At 36.4% G+C, this 25,345-nt stretch overlaps 2 protein-coding genes across 15 annotated transcripts in view; both read left to right on the forward strand.

The window, feature by feature from the left end:
* The window catches only part of fn1a (fibronectin 1a), a 50,022-nt gene extending 38,252 nt beyond the window's left edge, over nucleotides 1-11,770 (forward strand). For 10 of the 12 annotated variants that reach the window (XM_073855005.1, XM_073855003.1, XM_073855002.1 and 7 more), the window contains 11 exons: nucleotides 10-189; nucleotides 311-397; nucleotides 645-836; nucleotides 965-1,054; nucleotides 2,442-2,887; nucleotides 6,424-6,562; nucleotides 8,625-8,792; nucleotides 9,343-9,468; nucleotides 9,552-9,658; nucleotides 9,776-9,892; nucleotides 10,980-11,770. In XM_073855005.1, coding sequence (XP_073711106.1) covers nucleotides 10-189; nucleotides 311-397; nucleotides 645-836; nucleotides 965-1,054; nucleotides 2,442-2,887; nucleotides 6,424-6,562; nucleotides 8,625-8,792; nucleotides 9,343-9,468; nucleotides 9,552-9,658; nucleotides 9,776-9,892; nucleotides 10,980-11,048 — 1,721 coding nt within the window. In that variant the 3' untranslated portion in view covers nucleotides 11,049-11,770. The remainder of the gene's footprint in view (nucleotides 1-9; nucleotides 190-310; nucleotides 398-644; nucleotides 837-964; nucleotides 1,055-2,441; nucleotides 2,888-6,423; nucleotides 6,563-8,624; nucleotides 8,793-9,342; nucleotides 9,469-9,551; nucleotides 9,659-9,775; nucleotides 9,893-10,979) is intronic. The other 2 variants (XM_073855012.1, XM_073855013.1) reach the window with 1 other exon arrangement.
* A 1,543-nt stretch (nucleotides 11,771-13,313) lies between these two features.
* LOC129452523 (carboxypeptidase O) lies at nucleotides 13,314-20,544 on the forward strand. 3 transcript variants are annotated; one of them, XM_055216434.2, is made up of 9 exons: nucleotides 13,314-13,441; nucleotides 15,305-15,368; nucleotides 15,478-15,579; nucleotides 16,107-16,214; nucleotides 17,644-17,760; nucleotides 18,673-18,766; nucleotides 19,329-19,531; nucleotides 19,910-19,994; nucleotides 20,075-20,544. In XM_055216434.2, exons 1-9 carry the CDS (start codon nucleotides 13,374-13,376, stop codon nucleotides 20,350-20,352), a joined length of 1,119 nt encoding a protein of 372 aa, XP_055072409.2. In that variant the 5' UTR covers nucleotides 13,314-13,373; the 3' UTR covers nucleotides 20,353-20,544. The 3 variants fall into 3 exon arrangements, with proteins under 3 accessions (XP_055072409.2, XP_073710906.1, XP_055072410.2); XM_055216435.2 differs by having other exon boundaries at nucleotides 13,321-13,441; nucleotides 15,308-15,368; XM_073854805.1 differs by lacking the exon at nucleotides 17,644-17,760.
* Nucleotides 20,545-25,345: the final 4,801 nt, after the last annotated feature.

Below are 25,345 nucleotides of genomic sequence, written 5' to 3' on the forward strand. Positions count from 1 at the left end.
TTTTCACAGACATCAGTCCACCTCGACGTGTTCGTATATCTAACGTAAAAGACTCCTCCATCACTCTCACCTGGCGCTCTAAGATTGAATCTATCTCTGGCTTCCTGGTAGAAGCCACGCCCACCACTGGCGGCCATAATCCTGTCCAGAGAATCATTGAACCTGATACACGCACGTACACTATTACAGGTACAACATGTTTAGACATAATATGAATAAATATCATGGGCTGTAGTGTTTTTAAGGCACTACTTCAAGCCATGCTTGGCCAATAATCAATTTTTTTAATCATATCCCTTTTTTTCTATAGGTCTGGAGCCGGGAACCAACTATAAGATCAATATGTACACTCTGAATGGAAATTCACGCAGTGAGCCATTCACCCTTACAGCTACTACAGCTAAATATTTCTTGTTAAATGTTAGAAATGCCAATACAATTTTTGTTATACATTTACATTTATGCATTTGGCAGATATTTGTATACAACTTACTTGCAAAATGTAAAAAAAAGTTTATTTGCTGTTATGATTTGGTTTGCTTATTTTATATCTAATGCAATAAAATAATTATATATTTTAAGTGTGATTAAAATGTTACTGTGTCAAAAGTAATTTTTATATTTATATATTAAATATTTTTCCTCAGCTAAACCAGTAATTAGTCCTCCTACAAACATTCGCTTTACTGATTTGACCTCCAACACAATCTCCTTTACCTGGGAGCCTCCACGAAGCACCATCACCGGGTACTACATCACTTATGAGGAGGCTGGAGATATTCCAAAAGAGTTGATCCCTAGACCTCAGGCTGGCAGGACCTTTGCTTTTATCTCTGGTAAAGCTCTCTAAATGTTGTTTTTATGTTGCCTCTTTGCACCATAATCGTTCTATTTTATTTTACAGAATTAACCCGTTAATCCTCTTTTTATTAAGCATTGTCATGTTTGTGGTCTCCACTTGCAGGTTTGAAACCAGGCACTGAATACGTTATTAAGATTGTTGCTTTAAATAATGCCCAGAGAAGCACTCCACTGGTTGGAAAGGCAAGAACCCGTAAGTAAATCTGTTACATATGAAGAGCTAAAGAGGCTAGGATTAAGCAGATTTTTAAGTAAAGGTATTTGATGAACGTATATAAAACGTGCTGATAGCATTCGTCGATTTTATTATGTCATTTTTGATACGAGTGGTGTTTAGCGGATTTTGCACCTGAGCTCATCATATTAAAATGTGTATTAAAGCAACACTATGTAAGATCTGCTCACGGTTCCCCCATGTGGTTGATAAGTGCAATTGTCTGTTAGTGTCGTAAATACTGTTATTGTATAAGCTTCCCTGTGGGCAGGACAATACACACAAATTTGTTGGTTTCTCGCTGCATATCGTCCGTTTCTTTCAATGAGGCGTTTCTAAATCTGGTTGTCATAAATGAGTACCGTTCACTCCAGTAACTTACAAGAGAAGGATGAGGTAAAATCAACTGCTTCGCTCCCATTGGTAATGGCTCCCAAAAATCGCTCATCATTTGCAAAAAGTTAAACTTTTTTAACTTTCTTGCAGATTACTTTACTTAGATTGATGTGTATGGAAACACAAATTACATTTCATGTGAAATCCAACCTAGGCAAATTACAAATCATTATTATAGGCTTACCGTTTTAAAATTGTGGTAAGATATGGAGACAGTGTTTGTTTTTTATATTTATGTACATGCCCAACACCTGATTTTTGTTAATTTTTATTCAAATAAATTAATGGATTGCAGCTTTAATACATAGCAAAGCTGGCCCTTTTGTTATTTATACACAAATTCTTTCATTTTAATAACTTTTTTTTTATTTCTATAATGCAAAGCAGTGGCGGCCGGTGACTTCTTTTTTCAAGGGCCCTCGATGCGAAGTTTGTCACAACATGTATGTAGCCCTTCATGTGTGTGGTTCGTAATTTCAAAATATGTGTTCTGTGGGTCGAGTGAACCTATGTGCATTTCGTGTCTTGTCAAAATAAGTGCCTGCTACAGACGCGTCTAAAGGGTTTATGATAAAAGAGACGCTCGTGTTTGCCAGATACTCGCATAATCTGATGCGTAATCACAGTTTACTGTTAAGTGAGTGTCTTGCGTGTATTTTGTGAATGTGAGCGTCTCTTTTATCATAAACGGTTTTGACGCATGTGCAGCAAGCACATATTTTGACAAAACATGTGATGCACATGATTTACATGACGCAACAAACGCATATTTTGAAAACACAAGCAACACACATGACACACATTTTGAATTTGCACCCCTCGGATGAGCAGTCACGAGCCGCCACTGATGCAAAGTATATAAAGGTTGGGCTTGTCTAACCAAAGCAAAAGTTATAAGCACCTTACATACAGTGCCCTCTTCTGGCAAAAAGTGCAATTGCTTTACTCATCAACATATTTTTCCTGTTAGAAGCAGAAAGTCTTCCACTGCCACCTCAGCTGCCCGAACCCAACCGACCCCGTATTGATATCTTGGATGTCCCAGAAGTAAATGACAACTTCAACAACTATGTGCATGTGTTGGGGCCAGACAGACACAACACACAGGGACAGCAGGGCCAACACGTCTACACTGAATATCAGAGCCTCAACTTGGGCCAGCACCCCCATGCTCCAAACCACCGCGAGCCCCTAGTCTACATCCCCCTGGCAGGAGCCGACGGTCAGAGAGTTCCAGTGGTGAGGGTTAATGAGGGTCCTGAACCAGGCTTCCCATTTATAGACCTTTACAATGAAACAAACCTGCCCCAGGAAGCTCAGACACAGACCACAATTATTTGGCAGCCTGTGCCACACACTTCAGAATATGTTGTGTCCTGCAGTCCCATTACAGAGATCAATGACAAGAGCTTTCAGGTGAGTTAACAAGTCTACCGTATCTGAATTTACATGGGTTTAATGTCAGGGCTTGGGAAACCAGGCTATTAGTCTATTATATCAACCTATTACAACATATTATGTTTTGAGGGAAAGTTATGGTCAAGGTTAGAACTGTGCTTCATTGACAGGAATTTTCCATATTCATAATATACACATAAATCAATTTCAATTGGCTGATGCACATTACAATAATGCATTGCAAGTAAGTGCTACTTTTAAGCTTAAATTCCTTCTTATTGACTGTGCATATTATCAAGTGGTTGTAATGTAATTATTTGTACTGATTTATATAGGCCTCTTTAAATAGATATGTGTACTGAAACAAACCGATTCACAGGTGGCAAAAGTTAAAGGGTTAATAGAGGGTATGCACATGACATCACCGTCGGTGAGAGGGACTGTGGTTACGCCCAGAGTCGTATAATAAGAGAGTTACGACACTCACATAGACGTCCGTTGTAAGAATGGAATGCGGAAGTAACATGGTGTCATGTAGTGACCCATAGATCCAAACGCAGCACTGAAGTAGAGCCCTGCACGGGCCTGAAATCTATATGATATGTATATTATATATATATATATATATATATATATATATATATATATATATATATATATATATATATATATATATATATATATATATATATATATATATATATATATATATATATTATATAAAACTCTATGGTCGTGACAGCACATTATCCATTATCTGTTGGTTCATGTTGGTCCAGTTTAATTCAGGGTAATCCTTTAATAAAATGTATAATATAGTTATAAAATATTTTATTGTTTTGTAATATTCACAGCGCACATTCTCTCGGATCGTTTTAAAACATTTTAAATCATTCTGCAAAATTCCGCATAAGTTTTGCAAAAGAAATACAAAGAAATAGCAAAAAAATAACTCCTTACACAGCCTGTACAGCTGTACTCTTGCAGCAATTAAAGCAGTTCAGTTTTGTTTTAAATGGCAAAATAGTTATATTTCTTTTTTATTTACATTTTAGAGCAGTTTTTGTTTAAGTTTTTTATGATAACCAACAAGCGGTTAGCAGCCGACAGCAAGTTGACGACATTTTTGATGAATTGAGCCTCTCAAATCTCACTTGCCTATAATAACAACTATATAAAATATATATTTTCAGCATATCACAGTGTTAGTTTAAACGTTTATTATCAACACACACTATTTTTAAAAAGCGAAGGCAGGTTGCTCTGCTGCTCCCAGTTGCAACGGGTGCAGAAATAAAAAAATAAAAAGAGCTATACAAAACGAAACGAAATAAACATGAAACAGAATAAACATGCATGTTGCCTTATCTTACAACTTCGCTTTTGCATACATTTTTTTTAAAATGTAAGGACTTACCACAGAACATGGCAATTCATATATCCATCCAACAGTTAAACTAAGAAAAAAATTCGATCCATACACAAACAAGAAATAAAGACACACCCTTCTTACACGAAATTACTACAGGGAGAAGTCTTTTATAGATTATGTCTTGGATGCTGTTTGCATAGATTATGAGCAGTATCCAAGGTTTTAATCTAGTCCTCCATTTATATTTTTTCCTGGTGCGCTGAAGGTCCTGCTGTTATGCAACAGCTGCATTGTAAATATGTGGCTGTGCGTAGCGGACTCATGCGATAGGTTAAACGCCTTCCTATGTTTGTTTTGCAATCATCAATGTCTGTCAAAAAAAGGTTCTTTTAATTAAATTGAAAAATATAAAAATATGGAGAAGCCTAAATAAGCCTGAGGTCCGGCCCGCGTATCTGCTGTGACGTTAAAGTTGGCCCGAAACCCGACCCGAAGGGCGTAAACAGGTCGGGCCCCGTCGGGCTGCAATGGAGGGCTCTACACTGAAGCCCATTCATTTCAATGACACCTGCTGGTAAATCAATGAAATTACTGTTTCTCTTTACATTTTCGGACATTTCCTGAATATTGTCAACAGTGATATTTTATTAACTCTGCTGTAGGTAATGATTATCGTTAATAATAACTAGTTAAAATTTTATATTTTAATGAGTTGTGTATAATGTGTGAATAATATAGATTTAATGGTTTAATATTTTATTACTGGTGGCCATCTACTTTAATATATACTCATCATATCTTTTTTTATCTATTATGAGTAACACTAGGGGGCAACAGCGAGAAGCTAAATGCCTCATAAGAAAGTCACACTGCTTCACAATGCTGCTATGTGTTTCATTGTGTTTGGTAGGTAATACAAGTGATGTTGGTGATATTTTTTGTGATTTTAATATAGTAAAAGTGTAGGAATTATGTTTTTAGCATATTGATAGCCATTTATATAGCCATATTTTTGCTACAAAAATAAAAGATAAACTGTGTTGCTGTAGTTGCTATAGATAACCACAGTTATCTTTGGGTCACCATTAACTGGTTGTCTTTATTAACTGATTTACTCCATCACTCCCTAGTAAAAAAAACAAAAAAATTACAAGCTAATATTTACCTAAAATAGCTGAAAACCTATGCAAACAGATTGACAGCCCAGCTTGGTTTGGAACTGTAGACCGTTACATGAATCACGTGACCGCGCGGCGGCAAGATCAAAGCGTGTCGCTACTCTGTCTTTATACGACTCTGGTTATGCCCACTGAGTGGCAAAAGACAGAGCGGCAGCATTTGATTACAGTGTGACATCGGCGAAAACACAGTGAAAACGCGTCAAAATCGGAAAAAGCTGTTGTGGGATAGACTGTACTAACAGATTAACAAGAATTCGGAGCTATTGTTTTACAGACTGCCAAAATACACAGAAAGGAGAAGTAAATAGATTGTTCATGCCTACGTCCACAGACCACAGATGGGTTAATAAGTTGCTAGGGTCAATATCAAGCAGAGGTTTTATTTTCTACTTACAAATACTTGAAAAATACTTTTATTTTATTCATGTTTTTCTATGGAAAACATACATTCCAAAGCATATTATCATAATTTTTACTCTATTTCATTTCATAAATAAAAAGTTTTTGTTTTACATTTAATATTTAAGTACATTAACATACTTTAACTCAAGTAAAAGTACACAATTAAATGTAATTAGGTATTAAATAAATTTTAATATGAAATATTAAAGAATACACAGCATGATTATATGCTTTAGTTTAGACTGTAGTGAAGTAATGTTTTTCCCAATACAAACACCCTAATAAAATGTAGCTTATGTAACCAAGACAGTATTGTCCACCTCTGCTATCAAGTCCAACTAAATTCAATTTAAGCTAATAATAGTCAGTTTAGTGGCATTTTTGCAGCAGCCCCTATGAAAACCAGCCATTTTGTTGCACGTTTTGCCACTCAACCGGGCGTGCTCTCGCATGGTCACGTGGAAAAGTGACGTCAATGCATACACTCTATACTGTATAAAAAGGAAACAAGTCCAAACTGACCTGAGTTTTGTTTTTTTCAATGAATGGACATTTTCAATGATTGTTAGCTCATCTCTCTTTCTCTCTGTCTCTTTCAGATGCGTCTGCCTGGTACGTCCAACAGCGCCACACTGATCGGCCTCACTTCTGGTGCTTCCTACAATGTTGTTGTGGAGTCCATCAATGGAGAACAAACACAAAAAGTTTTAGAAGATGTGGTGACTGCCGGAAACAGCGGTAAAGCTTCCCTAAATGAAACATTTGTAACTGCATTTCTATAGAATACAAACAGTAGTGGCCAAAAGTGATGTAGTCCAACTTTTAACAATTGAATTGACATCTTTGCTCTTTATTTAAATGACAAGTTCGGTGTTTTGCACTTGAAGCCCTGTTTTCAGATTGTTTGTGATGAAATAGAACGGTTTTGACTGAAATTTCGACATATGCGGCTGCCCCGAGAGTTTTCGGGTGTTTGTGTTTCACCTCCCACCTTTACAAAGAGTTTATAGGTGCACTGGAACAATCCTTCCTAAAATGCATTAAACTTTCATTTACAAAGACGTGAAACTCACCGAGTGGTCAGGGGCGTTCACCGATATGCCCACACAAAAATCGCTGCAAAATTCACATTCCAACAGGTTTTATCGTAGTTTTTGTCAACTCCATTGACTTGCATTAGATGTGCTGTGAGGTACGGTATTACTCCGCGCCGGGAACTTTGTTTCTATTCTTGCATTTGGATTAGCACCACCACCTGGGCTGGAGTGTCTATTATTCAAGCTCTCGGTGGAAGAATATACGGGTGTGAGGCGTTTGGAAAAATAGCTCCACAAGTTAACAACGAATGGTAAAACACCTGTTGGAATGCGTCTCTTGCAGCGATCTTCGCGTGAGCACATCAGTGCCCACCCCCGACCACTCGGCGAGTTTCACGTCTTTGTAAACGAAAGTTTAATGCATTTTAGGAAGGATTGTTCCTGTGCACCTATACACCCATTGTAGAGGTGGGACGTGAAACACAAACACCCGAAAATTCTCGGGGCAGCCGCATATGTCGAAATTTCAGTCAAAAGCGTTCTATTGCACCGTGAACAATCTGAAAGCAGGGCTTTAGGTGTAAAATACCGAACTTGTCCTTTAAATATTTTAATAAAGATGCATGGAAAATTATTTATTTTTAAAATTATTAAAAACAAATTATGTTGCATTGGTGTGTTAAACTAAAGCTCAGCTTTGAGAAAAATTTAAGGAGCCTTTACAAAAAATGACACATGTGCAAAGTTTATAATAGCCCAGGACAATGACTACAAAACATTACCACAGAGGAAGATTAGCAAATATTAATAACATATTGTAGTCAGTCTATGCTTTGTTAGCTGCAAGCCTTTTGTATCTTTCCGTATATTCGAAAAAAAAACAGATTCCCTAATACGCTATAGTTTTCCTTTTTAGTAAATGACATTGACCAATAAATACTGTAAAAGTTTGCCATTTTGTACCATTCGCCTCATATTTTGATGGTTTAATCCAGTGGTCGTCAACATGGTGCCCACGGGCACCAGGTTGCCCGCACGGAGTCTGTGAGTTGCCCGCCAAAGGACATTCTATTAATAGCCTAAATTTATTAGCTTGGCTTCTTTTATGCATGTTATCAACAGGTAAAGTAAAATAAAATCAGCAAGTAAAACAAAAAGGTTTTGAGGAGACGTTGGCTGCGTCCAAAAACTCTAAATTGCTGCCTTCTGCGACAATTCAATGCGTGTGCGCGCATGGAGAATGTGATTGGTCGAGCCTGGTCAAGTTCGAAAAAATAAAATGCCGGCCAAGAAAGCGGCTAGAGCACAAATTTAGTGTTAATAAATGTATATTTTCACTTTTTACACCTTTTAATTGCATTTCTAGCGAGAAATTGGTATTGTAGTTTTCAAATATCTGATTAGTTATCACAAAGGTGCTCTCTGTTTATATTTCAAACACGCTGCTTTTGAAGTGTGTCCAAAAGTGTTTCTTTTAGCTGCCTTCATGCCTCCGAAGTCATTGCCTCACTTAGGCAGCGAGGCAACAAGTCAGCTGCCTACGTTTTTGGACGCAGCCCGTATCAAAAAAGTAGCCCTCCAGATTATTTTATTCATTGTGGTAGCCCTTGCTCACAAAAAGGTTTGAGACACCTGGTTTAATCTAACTTGAAAGGGCATTAAAAGCAAATAACATCACATTTGGCCATTACTGTAGTTATTGTTTTTAAAGCATTGCTGTGTATATTAGCATCAATGCTTATTCATATGTTCATTTGCTTTAGTTCCAGGGGCTGGAATGATTCCCACAAGAAAGGATGTGTGTTATGACACATTCACCGCCACCTACCACGAGGTGGGAGCGGAGTGGGAGCGAATGTCAGAGAGCGGCTTTAAACTGTGGTGCAAGTGTCTCGGCCTCGGCAGTGGCCATTTCAGATGTGATTCAGCCAGTGAGTGAATGGACAGCGCTGCTCCATGCTAAACCAAACCTTGCGAGAGCATGGGTGACAGTTTTGCATCAAAATTATTATAAACTTGCATAAACGCTGGTTTGCTGGTCTATACTAGTCTTACAGTCTGGTCATGCTTATCTGGTTTGCTGGTTTGTAAAAAGGGGTTTGGGTACTGAATAAGCAACTGAATACCAGCTTGGTTAGACAGGGTGACTATCTAGACCAGCTTAGACTAGTTTACTATAGGCTAATACCTTATAAGAATTAAACCATGGTTAATTCTTATAAGGGGCCTGTCATCCATGCTAGCATTACTTGATATGCATGTCAAAGTCATCAACCATGAGGTGGCTTACATCTCAGATTTGTATTGTCCAACTTTAACCAGACGATATTAAACTCTGAGAGAAGCTCAACCACTGTATGAATGACTGTGTGTTTATGAAAGATGAAGTGCACCTACGAAATGTCTTTTTTCATGTGCAGAAGACTTAAAGTGTTATAATGTGTATAATGCTAACCAACACACTTATCTCTTATTGTGCAGAGTGGTGCCATGACAACGGCCACAACTACAGAATTGGTGAGAAGTGGGACCGTCGTGCCGAGAACGGTCACATGATGAGCTGCACATGTCTGGGCAATGGAAAAGGAGAATTTAAGTGTGAACCTCGTAAGTTTAAGAGTTTTTTTATGTTATACAGTTTTACGCTGTTTTGGTTGCATGTCTGACCTCTTACATGTGATCTGCTGTAGATGAGTCCAGCTGCTATGATGAAGGAAAGCTGTACCAGGTGGGCAACCAATGGCAGAAGGAGTATCTCGGAGCCATTTGCACCTGTACCTGTTTTGGAGGACAACAGGTAACAGAAAACTTTTCCCCGTTTTATAACGGGGCTATGTGCTTTCTTTGTACAGCTCACTGTTGTTTATTATACATTGTCATTGCTGAGTGTTTAAAATCATGCCTGTTTCTTCAGGGCTGGCGTTGCGAGAACTGCCGTCGACCGGGTGCCGAAGTTGACATGGACCTCATTCAACCGCCTGTGCGCACAGATGCTTTTGACCGCTACAGGGAGAACGCCCTACGTAAACTAGTAAGTCTTTATAAACATTTGGGAACCATTAGAAGATAGAATGAGATCAATCTCCCCTGAAGATAAGTTTAGCCCTAGTGAATAAGGACTTTTATTGCTTTCAATTGACAAATGACTAGTTTTGTGGTCCAGGGTCACATAAGTAGCACTTGTATATTTGTAGCAAAAGCCAAAAATACATTGAATCCCATCAAACATTTGGACGTCAAATTACTGTTGAAAATACGTCCCTCCGTCACGTCCCGTCATGGTTGAAAAAATAGTTCCAAAATGAAAATCCAACCGACGTCTTTGACGTCATCTGACCGTGAATCACACGTCTTTTCTGCACGGTCCGTGCACGTCTAAAAATGTCCTCTTCTGGACGTTAATACATAAAACCCGTACATAAAATTTTGAATACACGCAACCTCAGACAAATATAGTCATATACAAATATATACAAGCGCATATAAATGCATTTTAGGACATGTTGTGCATTTGTGCCGTCCAGCCGTGACTAATTTTGGACGGGGAGACGGCGTTGATTTCGGACCAATAGTACAACATTTGTGCCATCCTGCGGCGACCCCTTTTGCCCGGGGAGACAACGTTTCAGTCCGACCTATGTTTGCTGGGATGGGTCAAAATTATCAATTTTTTGTGCCAAAAATCATTAGGATATTAGGTAAAGATCATGATCCATGAAGATATTTTGTAAAGAAAGTTGGTTTTAAAAGCAGACCAGTTGGTAAATTTTGATAATAGATAAGACAAACTAAGAAGAATTGGGTGCACAATTGAAGCAAAAAGTGCACATATCTGGGAGGCACAAAACTCAATCAGGTTGCACGATTACAAAAAATCAATAACTCAACAGAAATGTTGACACACCACAGCTCCAAAATAGATTTTTTATTGCATGTTCTCACCACAGGTGACATTTTCAAACCATGTGGCTCTATATCAGACTATGCACACAATGTCAACTATGTGCTTGTATACTGCACAACTGAATTAAACACATTAAGGACACCAGATCAGTTTTAAAATGTGTTTGCAGCCTATTTGGATTTGTCTAACATGTATGTTTTCCTGTTTCCTACAGAACATCCAATGCCCCATCGAGTGCCTCAGACCAGAACTGCTAGCAGATGCCCAGAGCCCTCAAGAATAAATGTACATATCAGCTTTGAGAGGACATGGCCCTTAGAGACTGTTTTAGCTCCTTTAATGTCCTTCTCTTCACCCACACTGCAAATTCTGTCCTGCTGCTTCCGCCCATCTGTGACATCACGCCCCCAAGACCCTTCTTCCAATTGGTTGAAACCTCAGCCAGTTGGTTGGTTGATTCTTTACCTCTCACTGTTTAGAGGTAATCCAAAGAAAGGAGAGCCGCCATATACATCAAGACTCCAAAGTTTTGTGGTTCTTCTCCACTATACATCAATGAAACCTTCCACGTCCTATAGGAATCAACACATCTTGCCTTTTTGTTTCTCAGTATTATCACCTGATGTCTGATTGCAATGATTTTATATGCATTTTGTGACTTTGTGTATTTTTGTCAGAGATCAAAACGTTTATTGGTGTCCTCTTCTAAAACAAGCACTGTCTTACAATGAAAACCTTTGTGCCTTGTAGGCATCTTTTTTTGTACCCCTCTTTAATCTGATAGTTGGTTAAAATCTGTGGCCTTTGTATCCTTCAGGAGACAAAGGAAAGCACTGTTTTAATGAAGTAATATTTTTTTCTTTATTTATCCCTTTTATGTTTGAGTTTTGATGGAATTCAGATTATGGGTGTATGCGGTTTTGTTTTTGTGTTTTAGGTGCCAAAGTCTTAACTACTGTGGACAAAAATACTTTTTGATAAAACATTTTTAGAAAAAAAAGTTTGTGACTTCTTTTATTTTTTGTAAACAGCCTAGAGACTTCAATAATGTTAGAAATAACACAAGCTGTACTGAATGATGAAGTAAGATAATAAGCGTCACACATAATACACAAAGCATTAACATAAAACCACTTTATTTAGACACAGTTTGGACCTATTTTGCTCAAACTAATAAAAACGGCCGTAGCCTCTATATAACATCACACATAAATACAGTAAAAAGATACAATCATGAAACATCTCAATGCTGTTATACTATCACTTAAAACCCCTCACATTCCCCGAATACAACACAGATTACCTTCTAAAAGATGATACATGTACACTTTTTTACATAACTATTCATCCACCACTTGTCCCTGTTGGGGGCACAGAAAGTGCCAAAGCCTTTCAGGCCATGGACTCACCCGCTACAGGTTTATCATAGGGTTTACATAACCTTATAAAGTATATTTTCTCAGACAAAAATATTTTGCTGCATTCAACTTTAAGTATAAGGAGCCCCTAAGGAGACATGGAGCAAAAATTAAATACAATTTGAAACTTTCATGTTGAAACTATTGTGTGCGCACATGAAAGCGAAAGTTGAAGGTTTCGCATGAGCACGTGAAACTAAACTTTATTTTTTTTACTCCAATGTCACCTTAGGGGCTCGATATAAGTATAATCTGAAATTGCTTAACATATTTTAATTAGTTTATGTAAAAACAAATGTGCTGGGGTCTTATTTATAAAGCGTGAGTACGGCAGTTCTCACGCAAAGGTTGAGATCTATCAAAAACAAACTTGACGGGAGAATGAGCTTGCATTGTGGGATCTAAGGATGATTTATTATATGTATGCACACTTGCAGGTGATCTATAAAGGGGACATTGCTTTGTTTTATGAGTCTTAATATTTATTGCCGTATGCCATTTTTTACCAAGCCCCTAAGGTGACACTGGAGTAAAAAAAATCTAAAGTTTACTTTCATGTGCTCACGTAAAACTTTCCTGTGCTCACACGAAGCCTTCATGTGCAGAATTTTTTGTTTTAAGTTTAGTGAAACTATCCCACACAAACGTGAAATTATCACATACGCACGTGAAAGTGAAAGTTTCATGTGCGCACGCGAAAGTTTCGAGTGGAGCAAAATTTTAATAAAGTTTAGTTGCGCATGTGAAACTAAACTTTATTTAATTTTTGCTCCATGTCCCCTTAGGGGCTCCGTAATTTTTGGCTTCTGTGCATACGTAGACTTTTAGTAAGGATCCTACACACAGTTTTATAAATGAGACTCCTGGTGTTTTACTATTACAGTACACTGTTGGTTTATTTACCACATTCCCTCATTCAATGTTGAATAATTCTTATTTTCTATTTCATATTCCAGCTTATCATGCATTGAATGCTTCAGCAAAATGTGTTTATTTCATAATTTTTAAGATGGTTAATGTTATTAGGAAATAAGTTCTCATCAGTAACTGATTATTGGTTACTGTGTAACTAACTTTTTATGCAAGTACTAACAGGGAAAATCAAGCCTTATGTTTTTTCTTGAGTGGGGGTGATTTGATTTTTCCACATCAGTCTTACTGTACCAGTTAAGGAGGTGCACGAATGAAAGATGTTGATATCCAGTGTATTAATTCTACTGCTATGGTTTGTAATGAAGACTGATGCCTTGCCAAACAGGTGAGTTCTTTAAACTTTGTATTAAACTACAAAAAATTACTACACAAAATAGATTTATTCCTTTACAAAGTGTATGGAAGTGAGAATTTCAACTTCTTACACTGTCAGGAAAAAAACATTTGTACCTTTACAGGTATATTTAACATAATACTATGTTGTACCTACAGTATATGGGTACATTACTGTACCTTAAGGATCTATTGTGTACATTAAAAGGTACAGTTAACTGTTTTGTACCCGTAAAATTTAACTGGTATCACATGTTCCTTAAAGTGTATATAATTCTTGTATCCCAAAAGGTACAACATTTCAATGTTTTGTAACCTATAAAATACAAAAAATAACCTTTGCGAGAACCACCCCAGTTACAGAAAAAGTATAGTTTTGTAGCCTATACCTTTTTTTCAGAAAGTGTATTTGTGAGGAAAATAAATATTTAATTTTAGTCAGAAAAAAAAACGGCGTCATGCTTGGGATGATCACTCAGGATCACTTGTGTGTTCATTATAATACAAGATAACATCAGGATAGTGAACCGCTCATATTAGATTTACCTCTGTTTGTTGTATATTGCAAAATATTTTTAAAATGTAACATTTAAAATGTATTTAATATTATGATGTCTTATAATATCTACTTAATGTACATATCCTCTTTAATAACAATTGGCACATACACCCTGTATAAAATATTTCAATTCTACTTTGCCTTTCTTTAATGTTGTTTAAATCCTTCTTTTATTGAAATGATACATATAACAATATGTCTGAAGAAATTATAAAGTACTGTTTCGAAAAATGTTAAGCTCATAAAATAAATGCAGCCTTAATCTGTTAATTCAGCCAGAATTTATAATAACCCATAATGCACACATTTTGTTTGCATCAAATACACCAAATAAACTGTGTATGTTGATGACAACAAATTCATATATCTTATATTTCTAGGACATTTTGGGGTACTTTTAACTTCATAGTAATTTTTAACCAATAATTAGGTAAAGAACAACTCAGCAAGCTGGGGTCAAACCTGCAACTCAGCCATTGCAGGTCAAAATAATCATGGGTCAGCACTGAGTTTGTTAATAATCCAGCAACTGGATTATTTTTTACTAGAAAAGCTTTTAATGTATATTTCACAATGAATATAATGGGTATTACGCTCTAAAAATGTTGGGTTATTTTTAACCCAGCGTTGGTTCAAGGGATGAACCCAACCCATTAAGTTGTAATTTAACCTACATTATAAAACTATGCAAGATTTTTGTCAAGTCAACATATTTCTTTCAAGTTTAAGTAACATAAAAATATAAGTTAAACATTTTTTTAGCCAAAACTTAAAATAGTAGGTTGAATTGACTTGTAAAACCAAGTTGTTTTAACTTTGTGCTGCATATTTTTTTACAGTGAACACAGAATTTTTTTCACTTAAATGTTTGTTTAATCAACTTGGATTTACAAAGTCATTTTAACTGTGTTGTCTAGTGATGAGTTGCTGTAACTTAAAAATAAATTGACATAACTAATGCAAATTCAACTTGATTAAATAAATTACAGCAACTCACCACTTGTCAAGATAGTTTAAATGACTTAAAAATCCTAGTTGATTAAACTTAAAAATGTATATGCAAAAAGATTTTTATACCATGCATGATGGGATGTTTCAACCCAAAATGCTGGGTTGTTTTAGCCCATTGTTGTGTCAAATATAATAATTTTTTAGTTAATAACCCAACACCTGGGTTTGTCCCTTTTTGACCCAACACTGAGTTGAAAATAACCCAGCATTTTACACACAATAGTAAACACCTATGATGCTGATTTTTATTATCACCTAAAGTAACTCTTTACATTATCATCCTAGCAGTTCGGGGGTTGAAAAATCAACTTTGGAGTATGAATACAACAAGTACCACCCTATGTCTGAGGTAAAAGAGTTTATCCAATGTCTTCACTTCAAATATAGGCCAGAGCTAAAACAGATCAGGTAATTCGAATAATGTCCAATGTTTAAGAATACTCTCCATTCCCTTATAGATTTATGCCTGGATTGATCAAATTGTTGAGGAAAATACAGGAGTTGTGACTTCATCAGTATTTGGACGGACATTTGAAGGCAGAAACATGACCTATTTGAAGGTGAGGTACCAACTGAGTATTTTGTTTGTTTATTGTTAACCTCATTTTAGCATTTATTTTAATGGTTATATTGCCTGACTAAAATTCATATCAAACGTCAAACAGGACCTTTAACTCCTTGTATATCTGCACAGGTGTGATTCATCTGTTCATCAATTTCATTATATGCATTTAGCCAAAGCTTTACAGCATCAGTGCATTCATGCTACACATTTTATCAGTATGTGTGTTTCCTGGGAATTGAACCCATGACTTTGCACTACAAACGCAATGGTCTGCCAACTGAGCTACACGAAAATTTGTCATATACACAAATATTTTGTCATAATATCATTTTAGTAGTTTCTGTAGTGGAGTGATGCAAAATAGGAAAGCATCCCAGTCCTGTTCAAACATCAGCACGTCTCATCCAATCAGATTTCAAGGCCAGGTTTGTGTTGGTGCTGATTCATATCAGATGAAAAAGTGACTTGTGATGGAAATTACAGACATGTAATTCTGTAATAAGTCTGTTTGAATGCTCTCAGATTAGTGTGAATCCTGATGGCAAACAGAAGAAAGCTATTTGGATGGACTGTGGAATCCATGCCAGGGAGTGGATTGCTCCTGCAGTCTGCCAATGGTTTGTCAAAGAGGTAAGTGTTTCAATCCAAGAAACCTCACAGCTGTTCAAAATCTGTACATTGCAAAAAATTATTTTCAAGAAAAAAATTCTTAGTATTTTTGTCTTGTTTTCAGTAAAAATATCTAAACATTCGTAAATTAAGATGCTTTTTCTTGATGAGCAAAACCACCCAAGAAAATAATTCTAGTTTTTAGACCAAAAATATCAAATTTAAGTGATTTTGTGCATAACACAAGCAAAAAAATCTGCAAATTTTTCTTGATTTTTTTCTTGAATTTAGTGTTTAAGAAAAAAATGTAAGATTTTTTCGCTTACCCCATTGGCAGATTTTTTTTTTTTGCTTGTTTCATGCACAAAATCACTTAAATTTGACTTAATTTCTTGGGTCATTTTACTCTTCAGGAAAAAGCATCTACATTTAAGAATTTTTAGATATTTTTACTAAAAAAAGACAAAAATACTAATAATTGTTTTCTTGAAAATCTTTTTTTGCAGTGTAAGGGCCAATAGCATGATTTTCAGGTCACATATGACAGTGGTTCCCAACCTTTTTTACTTCAAGACCCCTTAGTTGCCCACAATATTTGAAGGACCCCACTTACTCAATTTTTTCAAAATAAAAGTAACTAGACATATGTATATTCACTACTAAAATGGAAAAAAAGAAACATCTTGATTTTCTGATTGTTTTATCTTATTTTAAAGGTCACGTTCTTTCTGATCATATTTTTAAACCCTAGTTAGTATGTAATGTTGCTATAATAGCATAAATAATAGTAAAATTATAAAGCTCACTGCCACGCGATATATTTTCTTAAACAGAATTCGTATTTTAAAGCCTACAGCGAACGGCCAATTTGGACTACAGCCCTCTACTTTCTGCTTTAATGACGTCAACTAGAACAGTTTTCTGACTAAACTCCGCCCACAGTAATACGTCAGTCGCCAGCTAAGCTAACGGCAAGCTAAGCTGCTATCGAATCACAACACACTAAACAAACTACACAATCAGAACTCGTTAAGTATTTTTGAAGGAGGGACTTCATAGAACAAGGAAGCCATCAGCCCGTTTTGAGGACAGTGAAAACAGCGATATACAGATAAGTAAATTGTGTGAAAAATACAGCGTTTTTTCTTTACACGTGAAACATGAACACATGTTATATTGCGCACTGTGAACACAATCAAAGCTTCAAAAATACAGAAAAAATGGGACCTTTATTGTTTTGTCCAGTTTTTATCATTAATCTTAAGTCATCTTGAGACCCCATTGGAAATCTGCTGAGGCCACAATGTGGGCCCCGGACCCCTGGTTGGGAAACACTGCTGAATGTGATTGTCTCCCTTATTTGAAAGCAGCTTATTTATGGTATGAAAGAGAAAGATTGAAATGAAAGCAGTCATTAAGTAACCACATTACTCGCATGTCACCTATACAGATTTTGAGAACTTTCAAAACCGATAAGAAGCTCAACAAAATGGTCCAAAACCTGGATTTCTATGTGATGCCTGTATTAAACATTGATGGCTATGTATTTTCATGGACCAATAAGACAGTAAGCTGGCCTTATTTCTTCATCAGTACAACATTGGACACACAGCATTCCCTTTATTAAGCAGTTTAATTTGAATTCAAGATCAAATGTTTCATTTTTACCACTATGGCACCAAAACAAAATTGCAATCTTTTTACGCTGGCTCACCCACACTTTTTAAAATAAAGTTTCTATAAGGGTTCCTCACAATGATGCCATAAAAGAATCCTATCAGTCCAACAACATTTTTTAGTTAACACAACCTTTATCTACAAAGAAACTTGTGTGTAACAAAAATGTGACCCTGGACTACAAAACCAGTCATAAAGCAATATTGAGTTGAATAAATCAGCTTTCCATTGACGTATGGTTTGTTAGATTACAGAGATACAAATTCTGGAATCCGAGGGTGCAAAAAAATCTAAATAATGAGAAAATCGCCTTTAAAGTTGTCCAAATAAAGTCCTTAGCAACTCATATTACTAAAGATAATACATTTTAATATATAAATTAATAGCAGGAAAATATCTTGATGAAACATAATCTTTACTTAATATCGTAATGATTTTTGGCATACAAAAATCAATAATTTTGACCCATACAATGTATTGTTCGCTTTTGCTACCAAATATACCCTTGTGACTAATGACTGGCTTTGTGATCCAGAGTCACAAATGTTGTGTGGATATTAAAGGTTCTTTGTGAAATCAAACGACCTATAGGCTAATAATCTTTCAGCCTTTATTTTTAAGTGAGCAATGACATGAGTTTAGAGTGTGTCCATTTGATTTGTCTGAACAAATGGGTGGGATGGGAGTCATTCTTTTTGCAATTCTGTTTGGTGCCACTATTTCCCCAGAAATGACACAGATCACTTTCATGATCATGTTAGATAAGATGCTTAGATGAATATCTGTGTTCACTATATTTCAGACTCGTTTATGGAGAAAATCAAGATCAGCTCCACCTGATGACTGTGATTGTTATGGTGTTGACCTCAACCGCAATTTTAACTTCCTGTGGGGCAGTAAGACTCAATTGATGAAATATAGATGCTTTCAGCAGTAACAACATAAACAAATGGTTTTCATGGAACAAACGTAACTTCTGGTAAACTCTGCAAAGAATCAATAACAACAGAAAGCAGGATTAACTTCAGCGAAACCCTGAACTTTAATAAGAGTTAGTTCAATCAACCTCCTACTGGTAACTGAGAGCTAATGCGCGCACATGGGAAATACATAAAGACAATTTCAAACATATCCGGGTATGTCACAAAACCAGATTTCTGGAATACCCCCTAGAGTCATATTTGAGTAGTTTAATTCTGATAAGCAATCAAATGTTTAACTCTAGGGGAGCTGGAAAATATACATTTAAAAAAAAACATTTCTTATTTTCTATGAGGTATTTGTTCCAGAGGCCAGTTTTGTCACTAGTCAGACTATTAAACAAACTGAGACCGGAAGTTAAGTTCCATCCAGAAGCGTATCTGTGACAATGCGCGTGCCTCTGATAAAAGCGTCTATAATATGGATGCAATAAGATGCAATGTGGTATTTTTCTCTTCTGTCTCTTTCATACTGTAGCGGTTGGAGTCTCATTTAATTGCTGTGCTTCTACTTATCCTGGTTCAGCTGCAGTCTCAGAGACAGAGTCCCAGGCCCTAACCAAGTTTCTGTCAAATAGGACAGATGAAATCCTCGGCTATTTTACCATTCACTCTTACAGTCAAAAGATTCTGCTTCCATATGGGCATCCAAATGTTTCAGCACCAAACTACAATGAACTGGTGATTTCATCATTGGATTCAATTCAGAACTAGATATGATTTGTTTGTATGTCTTTGTAAATAGAGATGTAAATACATCAGTGCATTGAGTTTAAATCTAATACTTTGATTTTAAAAAAAATATACAATTATTATGACGCAACAAACTGTGATAATTTCTAGTTTTAAACTGTTTACCTTTTTGGTTCTCAGCCCATTTCATCATCTCGTTTGAATTGTTTTGAAATGTACCAAAATAATCCAATTGGATTGATTTATGAGCAAATTCCATGATGTATTGCATTGTTTAATCAGAATCACAATGGAATCTAATCATTGTCAGAGCTGTGAAAGATTTGTTTGGATTATTGTCTTCTCTGATTTCCGTGACATGAACAGATGAAGGTTGGCTTGGCTGCAGCTAAAGCCATGAAGTCTGTACACGGGATGGAGTATGAAGTGGGAAACAGTGCAACTATTCTTTGTGAGTGACGATAATACCACTTCTCGATGGGTGGCTATGAGAGAAGCTGACGTGATTTCTGTAACTTTCTCTTGAAACAGATCCATTCTCTGGTAACTCTCAGGATTGGGCTCGTTTGATGGGAATCCCATTTTCCTTCACCTTTGAGCTGCGGGACAAAGGAACATTTGCCTTTGAGCTTCCGGAGGACCAGATCCAGCCTGTGTGTGAAGAGGTTTATGTAGGGGTGTATCACATTATTAAGTATATCCATGACAAAACCTTTCATAATGCTGCAGATTCGGGAGCAGTTTTATGCAGCTTTATGATGTGGACCATTGTGATGTGTTCCTACATTACTTTGACTACACTGCTGTAAACAGCCCAATGCCTGACTTTAACATTGATAAATAGGCTATATTTCATTTAGGTGTTTGCCAAAATGCAAACACTTACTGTACGTGCACAATACAAGACAAATTCAGTATACAAGACACACTTTTAAAAATAAAGGTGCTTAAAAGATGCTTCACAGCGATGCCATACAAACCTTTTTTGGTTTCTGAAAGAACCATTTAGTCAAACCATTTCTTTATACATTTTTATAATTTGAAGAACCGGGACATATCATGAAAATCTGACTTTTTCCATGTTTAAGTGCTATAATTGGGTCTCCAGTGCTTCTATCAACCTAGAAAATGTGAAAAAGTTCAACCCAGTAACTTAGTTTTGGTAAACCATTCTCTGCAAGCACGTGAAAAAATAGGTAATTAAAATGTGTCTCCCGCTGTGATGTCAGAAGGGGATAATACCGCCCCTTAATCTGCACTATCCAACCACAACACTGCCATTTAGTGCAGAGGTCAGCTCATTTGCATTTTAAAAGACACATCCAAAACGGCACATTTTTGCTCATACCTACAAGGTGGCAAATTTAGCATGCTAATATATGATACTTTGAGCTAAAAATTCACATATGTACACTGGGAACACCAAATATTTATTTTACATCTTAATAAAGTCTTGTAAAATGTCCCATTTAAAGAACCTTTGATGCTTTAAAACTCATTATTAGATTATGAGGCTTTTCACAATCTCACCACTGGATGTCACTACAATCTACACACAGCACCTTTTGTAGTGCATTTTGAATGTGAAATGAACTGCTTTGCCAAGCTGAAAGTTGGTTATGAGAACTGTGTGAAGAGTTTAGCAAAAGTGACCTAAGTATTGAGAAATGTGTCCTAGCGTCTGTAAAAAACTGTAAAGTAAAACTACAGGCGTGCAGAATAGCCTAGGTGTTTACACCATGTTGATATACAAGAATAACAGCATAACTGAGTGTGATATTGCTTTTATAGAATAGTTGAAAACTTTGAATTGGTGTAGATAAGTAAGAAAACTAAAGGAGTAAGTGACTAAAGAGTTTTGGCAGTTGATTCAGCGTCTGCTCTTGAATGTTCAAGTGATGTGTTCAGGCCAGTCGAATCATAGCTGTGCTAATATGTAAGTGTCATTTTCCATTATTAAATTACCTTTCTGGGAAGTTTGTCTTTGTGACTATATGCTAACACTTTCCATGTTTTATTTTCATGTGAGATGCTGTTCAGATCCAAACCCAATGTTCATGCTGTATCTTAAGATGAAATCTTATGCTATAACATTTCAACAATTACTGGTTGAAAATATAACAATACATAACTAAATATGCCTGACTACATTAGATTACACAAACTTTTTTTAAGGGTCAGATAATGATGAAATCCTTAAGCCAGCAATGCATGAAAATGTTTGGAAAAATTGCATCTTGAATTGCACATGTAGTTTTTATCTTTCTACATCAGAGGGCAGTATTGCTCTTTACACAGTCAGAAATTGCACTTGCCATCTTCACCATGTTTCTCCGGTGTATTTGTTTCAAAGAACAAACACTTGCATTTAATGTTTATTGTTTTTCTCTGACATTTATTGCATAATTGTTTCATTCAGTACATGAGTTGCAGTGGATGGATCAGTGGGTTTGGATCATGGTTATTACCCCAGATCATTCAGATGTATCGCTACATTATTGACCTAGGTTGGTCTTATTCCCTTTGTTATTAGACCCAACCCGGTTCATCTAAAAAACGAAACATGGTCAGGTTGACCGAGGTTCAGCCAAGGAAATCACAGCAGACTAAACCACATCTGAATCTCTATAACGGAAATGTCTGATTTCATTAGCCATCATTAAAATGCATTTATTACCACAGGTTTTTGTATGAGTATTGCTTGGCAGAACTAAAGGGGTTTTAGTGAATAGTACAGCAGTTCACTCTTGCCTGTGAACTCTGTCCCCTTTGAAAGTAACACCAAAGTATACTGTTCGTAAAATAATGTAGCTCATTTATTCTGCATTGATGTTATTTTAAAAGTGTCCTATAATCTTAAAAGGACATTTATAACTGTAATGAGAGATCCATAGGTTCGTTTTAAATTAAAAGGATGTTGTTTGAAGCCGCAGAGCATTTTGTAATATTTGAAAAGCTTGTAAGACATGAAACAGTAATTTCCATATAGTGTTTGAGCTTGAGATTAAATCCCTCCATTGCCAATACTCTCATCCATCTTTAGGAATGTGATTGATTAGTCTGCGTATCCCAGCTTGTCCATCAATTAATTTATATGCCATTTGGGTGTATGACCAACATATCTCTATTAATCTTTCCTTGCACTCTTACTGTTTTCCTGGACTCGTGCATTCAAGTATGGAAGTGATCAATGGCCCGTGGTTTTGTGTAAAAACTGTTGAGATTTATGAGTCTGCTGTGGTGTGAGTGATGAATGCTTTCTGCTCTGTGCTTTGCCATTCTGTAGCTCGTCATTACATGTGATTGGTATAAATGATTATGATCAATATTAGCTCTGAAAAGAACCTATTCTTATGACTGACCAACCTAAAACCATACAAACTTTAAACGAAAACCCTGATGAGAGGGTTGATCAGAAGCCTACTGAAATATAATAACTATAATACAATCAGCTCTGAATGTATGTATGTATGTATGTATGTATTGCTTGATGTGTGGATGTATATATATATATGCATATATGTGTGTGGGTGTGTGTGTGCGTGCGTACTTTATATATACATCCTTTAGGTGAGTGTATATACTGTATATATATATACTGTATATAGTATATACACTCACCTAAAGGATTATTAGGAAGACCCAGTCGGGTCTTCCGCTGTTGTAGCACATCGGCCTCAAGGTTGTGCTTGTTGTGGCTTCACAAATGCTTTGCTGCATACCTCGGTTGTATCGAGTGGTTATTTCAGTCAAAGTTTCTCTTCTATCAGCTTAAATCAGTTGGCCCATTCTCCTCTGACCTCTAGCATCAACAAGGCATTTTCGCCCACAGGACTGCTGCATACTGGATGTTTTTCCCTTTTCACACCATTCTTTGTAAACCCTAGAAATGGTTGTGCGTGAAAATCCCAGTAACTGAGCAGATTGTGAAATACTCAGACCGGCCTGTCTGGCACCAACAACCATCCCATGCTCAAAATTGCTTAAATCACCTTTCTTTCCCATTCTGACATTCAGTTTGGAGTTCAGGAGATTGTCTTGACCAGGATCACACCCCTAAATGTATTGAAGCAACTGAAATATGATTGGTTGATTAGATAATTGCATTAATGAGAAATTGAACAGATGTTCCAAATCCTTCAGGTAAGTGTACAGTACTGTGCAAAAGTCTTAGGCCACCATGCTACCATTAGATTGTTTTTGCAATGTTATAGTGATCATATATATAATTATTTCTGAGTCTCTTTATTAGAATTCAACCAGAAAATACAGGAAATGTGTATATAGTATTAAAAACAGTATAAAAGTATAAGCTGAAGTGTCAAGTATTTAGGGTAAACTTGAGCAATAGCAGGCAACTGCAGGATCTCTTAAACCTAATGTATGTATGGATGGATATGGATGGATGTGTATGTACTGCATGTATGTACGTACGTATGTATGTATGCATGGATGGAGTATATGTATGCTTGGATGGATGGATGGATGGATGGATGGATGGATGGATGGATGGATATATGTATGTATAGATGGATATAGGGATGGATGTGTATGTATGTATGTATGTGGATGTATTGATGGATATATGTATGCATTCATGGATGGATGGATGGTTGTATAGATGGATGGATGTGTATGTACTGTATGCATGAGTTAATGTATGTATGTATGTATGGATGGATGGATATATGTATGTATGAATGGATATAGGGATGGATGTGTATGTATGTATGTGGATGTATGGATGGATATATGTATGCATTCATGTATGTATGTATGGACTGATGGATGGATGTGTATGTACTGTATGCATGAATGGATGGATGGATAACATTGTATTTGTTTATTTATGACATCATAACATAATATTTTCTATCTTTTATCGCCACCAAAGTTCAACATTTTAGTACAACAAACATTTGTTTGATTTAATAAGTCATGCATCAAATGACCTTTTCAGTTGTGAAATTTACTGATTGTGTTCATTTTGTTCAGTGATGATTTATATTTGCTTGTTTATTTCCTAAATTGCATTATCAGCACAGTGAATATCTTGGAATCACCGGCGTGTCCGATGCATCTGCAACTCGTGTCATTGCACTAATTCAATTCTCCATTCATTTCCGTACTGCCTGCTTCTTCGGATTTTAATCAAGAAAAATGAACTGTATATCAGAGGTGTTAAGTCAATTAACTTTAACTGGTTTATGTCTTCTTAGTCTTCTGGCTTATGTCTTCAAGCAAGTAATCAACTTTTTTTTTAACTTACCTTATGCGAGTTGTAAATACACTTGTACCCAAGTGTAGTAAACAAAACTCAACATTCAGATTTCTCAAACCGAGTTCATTCTCTCGAAGCTTAACGGGTTACATACTGTAGCATGTGATGAGATTTGGTCTGTCTACAGTACATCAATGTGACAACAACACTGGTGTCCCAGAGAGACAAGAGGGGTTATAGACCCCATACCCCCCTTGTGTCTGACTGTAACAGGTCTTGATAGATTACTCACAGAGCGTTTTGGCTGCTGGCCTGTTATTCGAGCCCTGTGAGGCGGTCTCGCCCTCCGGCTGGTGATTTACTGCCTTCTGCCTCTGTAAATCAATCTGCGGTGAGTCTTTGGGCCTTCCTCTCTTTCCCGCCACGACTCGCTGAGCTACTTAATGTCACATGCTCCGTGATGTATGGAGGACCAAATATTTAATTTGGCAAAGCGCTCAAAAATGATGCAAATCCCTACACTGTCTTTTGGTAGAAGTTAGTGTTTAACAAATTGGTTATTATTTTGCAAAATTGATTTA

This window comes from Misgurnus anguillicaudatus, chromosome 17 (assembly GCF_027580225.2).
Source record: "Misgurnus anguillicaudatus chromosome 17, ASM2758022v2, whole genome shotgun sequence".
Taxonomy (NCBI): Eukaryota; Metazoa; Chordata; class Actinopteri; order Cypriniformes; family Cobitidae; genus Misgurnus; species Misgurnus anguillicaudatus.